This window comes from Ananas comosus, unplaced genomic scaffold (genome assembly GCF_001540865.1).
Source record: "Ananas comosus cultivar F153 unplaced genomic scaffold, ASM154086v1, whole genome shotgun sequence".
Lineage (NCBI taxonomy): Eukaryota > Viridiplantae > Streptophyta > Magnoliopsida > Poales > Bromeliaceae > Ananas > Ananas comosus.
The window spans coordinates 15924-30339 of NW_017890910.1; the positions used below are offsets into that span (position 1 = coordinate 15924).

The window sequence follows — 14416 nt, forward strand, 5'->3', positions numbered from 1 at the left end:
TGATCAGTCAAATCAATCGGTTCAATCTAGTTTTTAAATCATTGAATTTAAAATTTAAATAGTAATATGAAATTCCTCTAGAGAAATCTAGTTGTAGAAATCTTACTCTCTAAGTTTTTTATGCATTACGTTTTAAACTGGTGCGAATAAACTGTATTTTAAATCTTGGTAGAAATTTAGTTTTTAAATAATAATATGAAATTCCTCTAATTTAAATTTCACTTTTAAATTTTAAGTATTTAATTTTTAAAATTTAAATTCATCGTATTTAGAAATAAAACTATTTCTAAAATTTCTATAATTTGAGAAACTCTAAAACATTTAAAGTAGATTCCTAAATTAATGCCTAATAATTGCATAAATTTGGTTAATCAATTAATTTCCTAAATTAGTGCTAATTAATGCATAAATTTAGAATCTCAATTAAAAGTTTCTTTAAATATTGTATTATTTAATTACCAAACTAACCTTTATTAAAATAATCCTTTTCCCTGCTAAATATTAAAGTTATATTTTTACACTCTATTAATCAACGGTTAAGATCTCTTTTATTTTTTTTAAAAAAAAGTACCGAATCATTTCTCTCTATATATATATATAATATAAAATTTTAAATTTTGATATCAAAATTTAAAATTTTGATATTTTCAAATTTTAAAGTTTTAAAATTTATATTTTATATTTTATATTTTATATTTTAAATTCTAAATTTTAATTTTAACTTATAACATTTATTTTCAAACTTTAAACTTCAAATTTTAAAATTTTTAATCTCTAAACTCTACAAAATTATTTAATTAATTTTATTAATAATTAATTAAATATATTATATTTAATTTATTTTATTAATAATACCGGTAATAAATCGCGTAATAAAATCTAACCTAATAGGTGCAATTTAAATCACGTAAAATATCGCTGTATAAAAAATACATAATTTAAATTTCATGAGTAAAATTTTAAAAATATAATGTATATATGTGTATATATATAATTATTTTTTATTAAAAAATTTTTCTACAATTTTATTTTTCTTCTATTTATTGAAAATTATTTTGATAGATTTATCTCAAATCCTTTTCATATAAATCTTTATAAAATAAATTGTTGTATAAATTTACTTTGCGCATATACTAATTTTAATAAATTTTATTTAAATAGATTTAACTATTAAATTATTTTTATATAACTTTTATTTAATTAATAATTAGAGTTATAAAACTATAATAAAAATATTAAAAAATAAAAATTTATTTTAAAAATAATTTTATATCCGCAGCATTGCGCGGGTATTTCACTAGTAAGTTATTAATTTCGCATTACCAAATTACCGAAAGAATCTATTTATAGCATCAACATGTGCATTGTAAAAGGATTATAGCTGTATAAAGATTAACCCAACAATTTAGTTTCTATCGTGTGCATGTGTTCAAATCATCAAAAGGAAAAAAAAAATTTAAATATCACACCATAATTTAGCATTATATATGTATCCAATTTTTTTTTTTTTTTTTTTCCAAACTTGACCTATTTAAACGAAAGAAATGTAAGGAGAAACCCCTCAACTTCGGACGATTCCGTAATAACCACTTAACTTAAAGTTTATTTATTTTGGTTCATCCCCTCAACTTCCTTTTGTCTTAATCGTCCAAGTAAATTGAATGAAAAATTTTATCACAATAAATATTTTCATTAGCTGTTAATATTTAACTGTCAACATAATTCATGTTATCCACAAGATCAACCAGAAAAATAATAAAAGAGACAAATAAATATGTTTATATATATATATATATATATAGCGAGAGAGAGAGAGAGAGAGAGAGAGAGAGAGAGAGAGTAGGGCTACTATGCTTTGGAAAGTATAAAAGAGTTAGTGCTTTTAATTTTTTGGCCCTTAAATTAATTCTTTTCGCTATTTTTTATTTTTAAATTAATATTATTATCTTAAGAGGACTACTTAACCCTTGGGATATCACTTAACCCTAAGGGGGACCACTATAGAAGCACCAACTCTCTCATACTTTTGAAAGCATAGTAACACTACAATATATATATATATATATATGTATATATATAAAATTGAGCTAGAATGCTTTTAGAAGTTGTTGGGAGCCGAATTCCCTGATCCTTGACCTGGTCAAAGACCTCCCTCGGAAAGCGCGTAGGGATGCGGAACGGCTACGATTAGTGACCCTCGAAGTTTACGCCCTTCAACTGGATCAAGCAATTCGGCTGATGAGGAATCGGATCAGCCGAGTTCGAAAGTCTCTACTGTGGAACTGGTTCGGCTGGATGAGCCGAATGTACTGAAAACACAGAGCTTTGGGTCAACTAAAGAGCCGAATAGATGGAATACACAGTGACTAATGGGCTGAAAGAGCCGAATGCCTTTATATATTAAAATGAAGTTAAAAACTCATATAAAATAGAGTATGCCCGAAGGGCATACAGACTCTAAAAATCAAGATTACAACAGAGTATGCCCGTAGGGCATACAAACTCCAGAGATCTAACTTAAAAACTACTCCTAGAAAAGCAATAAATGTGGGTAAAATAGATTACATATATACTATTCCTAGAAAACGATAAATGTAGGAAAGTAAAGTATTGAAAATGCGGTGGTCTTCTCGTTCAGGAGAGAGAAAGACTCTCATTACAGGCTTCAAAGTTACTATTTATAATATCTTATCAGCCCACATTATTGGTTGGTTATAGTAGTGGGGGAAGTGGTGTAGTCATGATCATGGAAGTTACGCCCCACTTCTCAACCGTTTCCGTCTAAACGCTCTTGACCTTCAGGCGCCTTATTGTCGATTCCTGGTATACCACGTGTCATTGTTTTTTTGACTCATACGTGGGTTAGGTCGGCGTGTTAATTTTTTGGTATCAACAGAAACACCAACCCCTTGGTGCTTCTAAGTTACTAGCCTTTAGATTTACTACTTGATTACTAATAACCTTTGGATCAAACACTATTCCACCTACCACCACCTACCATCATCATCTCGACCCTACATCTCTTCATCCAATGGCTAAAAACTCAAAAGTACCACCCTCATAGTGCTTTTGGGAGTATTAATTCTAACTCAACTCATATAAGACGTCGTTCGATTTTGACTATTTATTTTATACCCGTTGATAGACTTTATTATAATTTCGAAAAATTACGAAAGTTATTTCCTACAAGTTTCAAATATTCTAAATCATATTTAACAGAATGAATCATCAATTTAGAAGTTTCATTATTGAAAATAACTTATAAGTATAAAAGACTCTATACTCATAAAAGTATAATAACTCTACTCTCTCTCTCTATATAGAATAAAATAAAATTAATGGTCAAAATGGAAAGTAAGCTCAAAACCTTTTTTAAAGGAGGCTGGGAGCCGACCTAAAAATCATGTTATCAAAAAAAAAAAAAAAAAACTTGTAATACATAGATATTGAAGTCTTAAAAAGGTGTGGACTTTGCTCCAATTGAAAAGTTCATAACGGTGGACGCGCGCCATCAAATTGCCCCCATATTGTACAACATGTTTTCACTTTGCCCCCATTTAGAAAGTTGCATTTGGTTCTCCTATTGTTTAGCTTATATTTATTTTGTTACCCCAAATTACATAAGATACTCTTAACTATTCTATAGTTTAACATATTTTTTTACTTTATCAATCTATATTTTTTAAAAAATTCTTACTTCGCCACCTAACCTTATATGATATAAATTTTTTTTGTGAAATAAAAATTAAACTACAGTGGGATAACGTGCAACAGTTCGAACTACACAATGAAAAAATAAAGGGATAATTGCCTATATACCCCTCATGCGTTCGGAAATATTCGATCTACCCCTATTTTTTTTTTCTTTCTAAAATGCCCCTCATATGTTCCACCGTTATTCCAAAATACCCCCGCAGTTATCCCCTGTTAGCTTAACTCGGATTAAACATGAGTTAAATAATACTAGAGTTAAAACCTATATAAAATACCTATTTTACCCCTAACTTATTATGCCAATTCCTTAAGTTATCCTCTTTCTCTCCCAAAGTCCCAACTTGATCGCCGGCTCCTCCGCCTCCATGTCGCCGGCTCCCGCTGCCGGCAGGGCGGAAGCGGCGGCGCCTCCTGAGCACGGAGAGCGGGTTCTTCGCCCTCGCCAAGACCTTCGCCACAGGCATCATCCTCGCCACGGGCTTCGTCCACATGCTCCACGACGTCGAGGCCGCACTCACTGACCCCTGCCTCCTCCGCTTCCCCCGGCGCTGCTTCCCCTTCTCCGGCTTCGTCGCCATGGCCGCCGCCCTCACCACCCTCGTCCTCGACTTCCTCGTCACCCAGTTCTACGAGCGCAAGCACCGCGCCGCCGCCACCGCCGAGACCGACGCCACGGCAGAGGACGACGAGGGGCGCTCCATCACCACGGCGGCACTGGAGCCACCCGTGGACGAGGACGAGAACGAGGGCTTCGCCAAGGGCGGCAACGTGGTGCACATCGTCAGGATGCGCGCGCACGCGGCGGCGCACGGCCACAACCACGGTAGAAGGGCAAATAAGAAAAATATTTGCTATATAAAGGGTATATAAGAAAAGTTAGTTACGGTAGAAGGGTATATTGGAATGGGCAAAATGGTAATTTTACAGAGATAACGGCAGCTCACTAACGGAGCTTAACTCCAGGGATATATTAGAAAGACTTGGAACATAAGAAGCGTGTTTTCAATATTAGCCTTCTAAGAGGGGTATATAAGAAAACCGGAAACTTTTCAGGGGTATATAGGTAATTACCCCAAAAATAAAAATACCGTATACCAAAGAAGGTGAGGGCAATTTGAAGTTTACCCTTTGTTAACCAACAACTTCAAGTCAACTGATTAAAACAACTTAAATTAAGATAATTAATAAGTTATAGGGAGTCTCCTGCAAACTGTCCAATAGTTTAGTATCTTTCAATACATTTTCATCTAAAAAATAAATATACAACAACAAATAAAAAAAAAAAAATTTAAAAAGAAGAGAGAGAGAGAACTAACGGTGCCGTCAAGTCAAACTTCGACGCTACAAGTCGACATCTGCTGGAAATGATAGAGCGCCGGCCCAACGCCGTTACCGTTATCGACCGTTAAAAACGCGGGACAGTTCACAAAAATGTAGTAGTGTGCGGAGACCCAGGAGCCGACCTTCCACCGGAGCGTGCCGTCGACCTTCACGTTGATGAGCAAAATCCCCGCGGCCTCATCGTCTGCGAGCGCGGCGGCGAGGCCCGGCGTGAGGGGGACATCCGTCCCGATCAGGTACGGCGACCACACCGCGACGTCCTCGTGGCCCATGTAGCTCACCGGGAGCAGCACCGGCGCCGTGATCTGCTGCTCCTTGTACACCGCGTACACGTCGAGCTTGTCGTAGTAGATCCCGACGCGGTCGTTGGGGTTGCTCGTCGTCAATGTGATCTGCCAGCAGAATATATAAAATATTAAAAGAACAAAAGAATAATTATCTACCTATCTCTCAAAATTTTTGAAATATCTTATATATATATTTTTTGTTTCGAATATATTTTTTTGTATATTTTTTCGTTATTTAAAAGTAATTCTGCTGTTAATATCCGTTAAGTCATCTCAAGTTAAATTTCTATTAGGTTAAATATAAGTTAAAATATCTTTTTTGCCCTAACTCAAGGACAAATAATAAACTTCGATCATAATAAATAATATATTTGAAAAAATAAAAATTCTAAATATTTTTTTTATCCCTAACTTAAGAATAAATAAGAAAAGTTACTGACAATAGAAGAATATATTTGAAAGAACAAAATAGTAAATTTACAGATATAACGATTGTTCTTAACAGTTCACTAATAAAATCTAAATTTAGAAATATATTTGAAAGAGTTTGAAATGTTAGAAATTTATTTTTTTATATTAGCCTTCTATGTGAGTTAAATAAAAAAGTCTAAAACTTTTTTTTAGAGGTATATAAACAATTGCCCCAATTTTAAATTACCGGTGTCTGCCAGCTTAAAAATTTATGGTTTGTAGATAATACAAATAGTAGTGGATAATCGCACTTCACTAACCCCATTTGCAATTGAAATTTCATATTTTTTGCAATATTCTGAGTTTAAATTCTTCCGCATCACACCATCAATTTATTTCAAAATTCGCAACATATCACGAAATATATAATTGTAAAGTAGTTATCGTTTTCTAACAGTTTAAGCTTTTACCTGGACGGTGACGGAGAGGAAGTAGTGATCGGGTGAGAGGGTGAGGTTGGAGACGGTCGTGCCGTCGAGCTCGTAATGGGGCTTCGACGGGTGGAGGATTAGATAAATGATGAGGATGATGAAGCCGAAAAGGACGGCGAGGCTGACGACAAACCAGGCGACGATGCACCATATCTTCCTGCTCTCGCAATCGTCTTTGCTGCAGGAACAGCAGGCAAAGATCGATAGTATCGATAGTATGGGGCAGCACTCGCAGTCGTCGTCGTGGTCGTGGCCGCCGCAGTCCTTCACCATATTTAGCTGGTCGATCTCCTCTCTCTTTCTCTTAGGTTTCTCTTCTTTCCCAAGTTGAATGCAAATTGTTAGGTTGGATGAGGGGGACATAGAGTTTAAAAAGAGTAACGCTATGTAGTCTACAACCCTTTCTGGGTTGTAGACTTTGTATTTCTCAATTAAAAAAGAGAAAAGGAGAGAGTGGATTTAACCAATTGTCTTAAATAATGTTTGATGATTGGGAAATAAGAATTTTTTTTTTGCTTATTGGTAGTACAACTATAATTTGTGAAATAAGTAGTAGCTAGACGAACCGACTGTCCCTAGAACAAGTGGCAAAAAATTTAGTGGTTGGTATCCGCCACTACAACAAAAACGGTCTATAGCGATACTTTTAAATATAGGTACATGTCAAAAAAGTGCTGCTAGCTAAAATTACCGACACTTTTAAAAAGTGTTGCTATATATGGAATCGCTAGGTATATAGTGACAGTTAAAGAGTGTCGCTATAACCTAAAAAAGTGCTGCTAATTTACCAACACTTATTTAAGCATTTAGCAACTGCCGAAACTCTATCTCGTTGGTTGCGGTGGCGGAGAAGGACAACAGTAAAGGCTCTTCGTCTAGAATTTCAGTGGATTGAGTGAAGAGAAAAAAAAAGATGGTAATTGATTTTTCTTTTTTTTTTTCTTTTCTGTTTGTAATCGGGCTAAATAGACTGGGTGTTGTGGGTTGAGTATAGTAAACTTTTATTTTTGGTTGGATTGGGCTTTATATTTAGGCATTAGTAGATGTGTTTTTAAGTTTTAGCATAAATGGAACATTTACTCAAAAGTGTTCCAAACATATGTCTCTATAATCTAATTCTGTTATAGTGCCGAGATTCTAAGTTCGAATCCTAGTTGATTTATATTTCCAGCTAAATTTATTTTTAAATAAAATAAACGAAACGGATAACATGCTACCTATCTCTCAGAAAAAAAGAAAAAAAAAAAAAGTAGTAGCTAGACGAACAACATTAATTGGAGGACATGGGACGAAAGAATAATTGAATGGCTTATTTGGTATAAAAAAAAATTTGTGTGATTGAAAATATAGCTAGAGATTTATATTTTTTGCTTCTTAAATGAGCTTGCTATTCATAATTTGAAAAGATATTATATTTCATCTATAAGAAGATTTATCTTATTACAAAAAACTATATTAAAGATAAAATATAGTATTATAGTATTCTGTCGCAAATTAACTTTTGTAATCATTTTTATATACCAAATGTTACAAACTTCTTGGTTAAATTAAAGAGATATTTCGAATAAAATGTTCGTGCTCTTCGCTTCATAGATGAGAAATGTGATCAAATGTTTAGAATAAATAGTATATTCAGCCTTTAAGCTTTTCTTTTTGTAATAAAATAAATCATTCACAGCTGAAATATGCTATCCTACTTAATTACAAACGTTAAGAACTTTAAAGGAGCAAAAAAATCAAATTCCTACATAAATCTCACTGAAAAAAAAAATCTTAATACTAATTTATTAGAGTATTAATACTCTACTTGTCACATGCTTTTTGTATATCCAAAAATTCGTGTAGATCTTACGCCTCTATTCTAGGGTTGATAAAAATTTAAATAATTTTTATTAAAAAAAAAATTCGTGTAATAAGTAGAGTATTAATAGCCTTGAGATGGACTGGATATAAGATATATATATATATATGCCCCACTTTGGGATGCAGCGATAGCATCGCTCAACAAATTTATTCTCTAATAAATCTAAATAGGAAACTATGAGTATTTTTGGGCAGTTTTAAAATTTACAAACGTGCGCTGCACGTGTTAATTAGCAAACTAAATTTAAAAATAAAAAATATATATAAAATTATTTTTAAAATAAATAATATTTAAATTTGTGTTATATAATGTAATTTTGACATTTCTATGATGATCAAACTAAATAATAGTTTTTTTTTCTTAACTTTAGTTCATAGTTAAGAATGATATTAAGTTATTAACAGTAATAGCTAATTCAACTATTTATTTGATAAAATTTTCAACTTTACTATATATAAAAACTTAAATTAAAAAAAAGTTTAAGATGACAATCTAAGAAACAAAAGAGCTGAAAGACGATTTTAGAATGAAATAAATCACATAATTTTTTTATAATTACAATTAAAACACTATTAATTATTAATTATAAAAATAAAATCAAATGAGAAAGAAGCAATTTTAATTCTAAAATTAATTTCTTTTTATTTATTTATTTTAAATTCTTTATTGTGATCTTTTAAAATTAAATATTCAAATTTATTCATGACAAATAATTACGTCAAACATTAACCTTAATAAAAAAAAAAAGTGCACGTTATGTCCAACCACATGCACAAAAAAATTCCGCGCACTTTAACTATACAATCAAATGTTGGCTGAGGAACAGATCGATCTCAGCCGTCAACATCCAACGGTTGAAATCCATCTTGCTACGTATGCGTCGTAATAAAGCATGAGTACGTAGAAAAGTCGTATCCCAATGGAGATACATATTCCAAACAATTATTAATTAATGAATATAATTATTGTTACAAATATAACAAAATTTCTGATAATTTTTGTTTCATGAAAATAAACTAAAATTAACAAAATTAAAGTGAAGGGATGGTGACTCAGATGAACTTCACCTGTAGTTTAGGAGGTCTTGTGCATTTTTAAAATCTTAAATTAAATGCATGTCATCCTCATGAAATCGAAAGCAATATTGTTTTAAAAATCGAGCCAAATAATGATCCAAAAATATTACTAAGTTAAGAATTACTGAATCAATCAATGGATCAACTACTAACTATTGATTGAACAAATGACGTAAGTATAATGTCATAATATTTAATTATTAATAAATTTATTATATATAAATTATATATGCATTATTATTCTTGTACCATAATGAATTACAAGATAAAGTAAATATAAGTTTTCAAATATCACTTTTATAAGAATAATATATTTGTGCGAATTGAAAATAAAATTATCTAAGTTGATTTTAGGTGGTTAAATTTTAATATGACTTGATATAAAAATCCGACCAGTTTAATTAAAATCGGGCCATGTTCGTTGGTTAAATAATTAAATTGCCGGTTCGAACGGTCTAAAGGATTGAACCAATCTATTTTTATAGATTTGGTCATGGTTGGACTGGCCGAACCGACCAATTCGAGCCAGTTTTTAAATCATTGATCAAGAGTAAATAATAACATAGTACTCTAAAGAAAGAAGGGTTGTGGAGAAAAATATTACTATCATTGTTATAAAGATAATGAGAAAGAACGCAGCTCACACGTCATTTGATTCAATGGACCTTGTTCTACTAAGTTTTCAAATACATATATACTATCTATGACACTCCAAAGATTTGAAATAGTTATTATATATAAAGTATAATAAGATTGAAAATAGTATTTTCTACCGACTGTTTCCAGAGCAAGTGGCAAAAGGCTTGATGGTTGGTGCTCCAGACCCAAGTTCGAATGCTAGTTGATTCACATTTCTTACTAAGCTTATTTCTAGATGAAATAAAACGAAGCGGATAGCGTGCTATCTATCTCTCAAAAGAAAAGAAAAAAAAAAGAAAATAGTATTATCTAAAAAGTATAATAGGTTGAATATTTTAATCTGGTTATAATACTTTGGATTGTGATTAGGCTAAAGAGGTCGAGAGAATTAAGCGTATTGTGATTAAAGTAGTTATAAAATGGATAGACTTCGGCGTCGTACTATAAAAAAAAGATAATTGTGTATTTAAAAATTGAGAAAAAAAAATTTTCTATTTATTAGTTATCATAATTTAGTTGGTCCCGGTTGGTGGTTCGATCCCAGGCATGCTCCAGCTAGACTCCAGATTCCTGAGATAGCGCATATTGACTAATTCAACAATAAAAAAAAATATGTTTTTCTTATACAGTGTATGTTCCTACTGAACATATTCAGTTGTTTGGAAGAGTCCAGGGAACTAAAAATTGTATATAAAAACTAATAGTTGTACAGGAATGCTTGAAATATAGAAATCTATATAGACTTATTATTTCTCAATAACTACACACGTGGCAGCGGAAGGCGGAGGCGCGAGCGAGGGCGCTAGGTGGGCGCTGGCGCGGGCAGAGGCACGGGCGCGGCGCGGACGCTGGCGCAGGGGCGGGCTCCGGCGCCGGCGCGGACGAGAACCGAGGGCCGGAGGCGCGGGGCGAGAGTGGGCGCCGGCGCGGGGGCGGACGCGAGCCGAGGGCCGGAGGCGCTGGGCGAGGGCGGGCGCCGGTGCGCGGGCGGGGACGGGCGCTGGCGAGGGCGCGAGCGGGCACGAGCCGAGGGGCGGAGGGGCGGGGCGCAGCGCGGGGCCCGGGCACGCGCGCATGGTGGGGGCCCGGCCATGGAAGAGGGTTTCCCTATTGTAAAGCAAAGCCTTTTTCTTTATTTTTCATATGACATTAGATGAGTCAAAAAAGAATAAAAAAATTTCTGGACCTAAACAAAGCAAGCATATATTAATTAATAGCATATATATTTTTATAATACTAAAGTATTACCAAGAGATATACCAAAATAAAACAATCTCTGGACCTAAACAATTGAAGCCAGGCATATGGGTCTTTTTTTTTTTTAGCATTAAATTCTTCAATTGAGCATTAAATTTAAAAATAATTTTTTAAATTTTCAATCTACTTTAATCTTTTTTATTATAAAATTTGAAATATATAAATAATTATCAAATAGTTCAGACGTTGGTATTAAATATAAATATTAATTTTATAATATTGAGAATTCAGATATAAATTATACATAATTTTATGTTTTACGAAAGTTAGTTGCGAGAATCATATGAAATATGCTAACTAAAACATTAGTACACACCAGATGCAAGAAAAGATCTCTCTTCTCATTTCACTAACTAATGGGGGACTATCATGAATACTAAAAATTTTGAATGTGCTCCATATTTGGAATAATTAGCATAGGGTAATTTTATTTGTACCCTCAAAAGATTGGAAATAACATAAATAACATTATAAAATTAGTAATATAAAACCAAATAAAAGAGAACAAGATAAGAAAATATTTAATAAAGTTGACAAATTATTTCAAAATAGCTTATTATTGAGAAAACTCTTTATATTTTCTATATTAGGGAAGATAGTTGTATTTATTTAAAATTATTCCGTAATTTGTCCGTAATATTCCATAATTATTCTAAAATTAATTTTTATAACTAATTTTAAAGATTAAATTGTAAAATAACTACCCGCAGCATCGCGCATGTCTCTTAACTAGTTTTAAATTAAATGCTCACTTTTAGAGGTGTTAGCTAGCCGAATTCTCTGACTTTTGACCAGGTCAAAGATCCTCCTCGGGAAGTGTGTCGGGATGAAAACGGCTTCGGAAGGTGACCCTCGAAGTTTGCGCCCTTCGATCGATCAAGCGATTCGGCTGATGAGGGATCTGATCAGCCGGGTTCGAAATCTCTATAATAAATTTGGTTCGGCTGGATGAGCCGAATGTACGGATCAGGCAAGAACTGAAGTCGGCCGAGGAGCCGAATGACTAAAAAACACAAGAATTTGTCGATTTGAAGAACCGAATGCCTTTATATTAACTGGTAAGAAGTATAGGGGTTGAGTGTGTCGGATGGCATGCAGACTCGGTTGATTTACTTAAAGAACTACTCCTAAAAAGAACAGTAAGTGCGGGAAAGAAAGAATTACAAGTAGACTACTCATAGAAAATATAGAAAATTGTGAGGAAATAAGGGCGGTCTTTTATTCACAGGGAAAAAGATCTCTTTTTAAGGCATTATTGACCTATTTATAGATCGCCCCTTGACCAGTTATTGCTCTTACACGATCGGCCACTATCTCTTAATTTTTCGGACCACTTTCAGCCCACTTTCAGCCGATCGGAACCGCTTGCAACTGCTTGCGGTTACTGTAACCTCCCTTAATTGGCGCGACGGTTTGCTTTTTAAACTCTTCCGGTGCTCCTGGTGTACAACAATATTAACGCCTTTGAATGGAATACCGGCGTACCATCTGTCCGCGCCTAATTGGCTCAACAAGAGGTAAGAACCAAATTTTGTATTCCAAAGACAAAATAATGTTTTAAAAAAAGTGGGATTTACTTACTCACTTCTCAACAAGGAAAATTATTTTGTTGCTACTGGTTAAATTATTATACATAACACACTGAAACGATAGAAAAAACTATTTTTTCGGAATAAAAAGTTTGAGGGGATTGTTCAAAAGCTGAAGTTAGAAAATAAGGAAATTACAAGTTTCGTGAACTCAACTTCACCTCCCATTCTACGGAAGTCCAAAGGCTGCTCTTCGTACAGTTATGGATAGGAGTTCGAATGATTTCGTAATGGCGGTGCTGTATCGAATGCCGATGCTGATGACTTTCTCAAAATTATGAGTTCAACCTTTGAGATACAAAAAAACAAATAATCAAGATGTTTTAAATGTAGTTTTATAAAGGCTTCTAGCAAAATAGATTACACCTATCTAATAAAATTCGTCAAACAGAAGAACTCAAGCCTATAAATTTTAATCTATTAGTTTATATTTAAGTCATTATTCTCTCGTTAATTATCTGATGCGATACTATTTTATGTACTAATTTAAAAACATACGTATGGTTGGTGCCCAAATTGCATTAAATTCCGTGAACTTTTATTATAGTGAATAATCCATACACTTGCACTTTCTCATAAAATAAGTTGGTCAACTTCAAATAATGCATTAATTAATAAGATGTTACAGCAGATGGTGCAAGTTAGGTGTGGTAGGTCACACTAATGTTGCCATAATTCCCTATGCTTTTTTCCTCAAAAAAAAAAAGAAAAAAAAGAAAAAAAAAAAAAAGAGAACTTATTTGACTATGGAAAATACTTGCGTGACATAATTAAAGGCAATAATTGGATTTGAACTTAGTTTGGATAAGCAAAACCTAAGAGCGCTAACCTTGTTTTTTGAAAAATAGATAGCATGCTACCTACTTAATTTGCTTGTTTTATTTAGAAATAAATTTAGCTGAAAATGTGAATCAATTAGGATTCGAACTTAGAATCTCGGATACCTATCACCAAATTCTTTGTCATTTGCGCTAAGGACGCTTGACTAGGGTTTTTGTAACTTTGGACCTTTCCAAAAAGAATAAAGGGAAAAATAAAAAGAAAAAGCTATTGCGAAGAAACATTCAGTAGTTGTAAGAATATTTATCTTACAAAGTAAAAAAAGAATTTAATAATTTACCATGAATGTCACCGGGATAAAGGACTCGTTTGTATCATGAATAGAATGTTCAGTATATATATTTTTTATTTATTCAACAAGTTTACAAGATTTGATGTATGAGGAGTGCAATCAAATACCTAGATTGGCATATCATATTCCGCTCTCAACCCTTTTTTAAGGATAGAATAAATCTAGTCTCAGATAAAAAATGTTATATCAAATCTTAAAACTTAAGATTTTACAAGAAGTAAAAATACTCCTATGATGCTTGTAAAAGTACCAAGCATTTGGTGCTTGTAAGTTTTTTATCATTAGATCTACACATTTGATCATTTTCAATCGTTAAATTATACTATTCAACCAACCACCCACTCAACCCTAAGGGGTCCACATCATTCCAACAACACATTTCTTAATTCAATAGCCAAAAATCTACAAGCACCAATAACTTTATACTTTTAAACGCATAGGAGCTCAAATATATATGAATTAAGCTCTTATGCTTTTAAAAATATAAGTCATTGGTGCTTATAAATTTTTGACCCTTGGATTGAGAGATGTGCAATTAGAATAATGCAGGCCCCTTAGGGTATATATATATATATATATATAGAGTTGAGCTAGAATACTCTCGATAGTAAACAG

General features: G+C 32.9%; 1 protein-coding gene across 1 annotated transcript; it reads right to left on the bottom strand.

Moving 5' to 3' along the window:
- Positions 1-4868: 4868 nt before the first annotated feature.
- On the bottom strand, positions 4869-6517 carry LOC109704409 (NDR1/HIN1-like protein 12). Its single transcript, XM_020225146.1, has 2 exons — positions 6224-6517; positions 4869-5447 (listed from the first exon to the last, which is right to left on the bottom strand). Exons 1-2 carry the CDS (start codon positions 6515-6517, stop codon positions 5043-5045), a joined length of 699 nt encoding a protein of 232 aa, XP_020080735.1. The 3' UTR covers positions 4869-5042.
- Positions 6518-14416: the final 7899 nt, after the last annotated feature.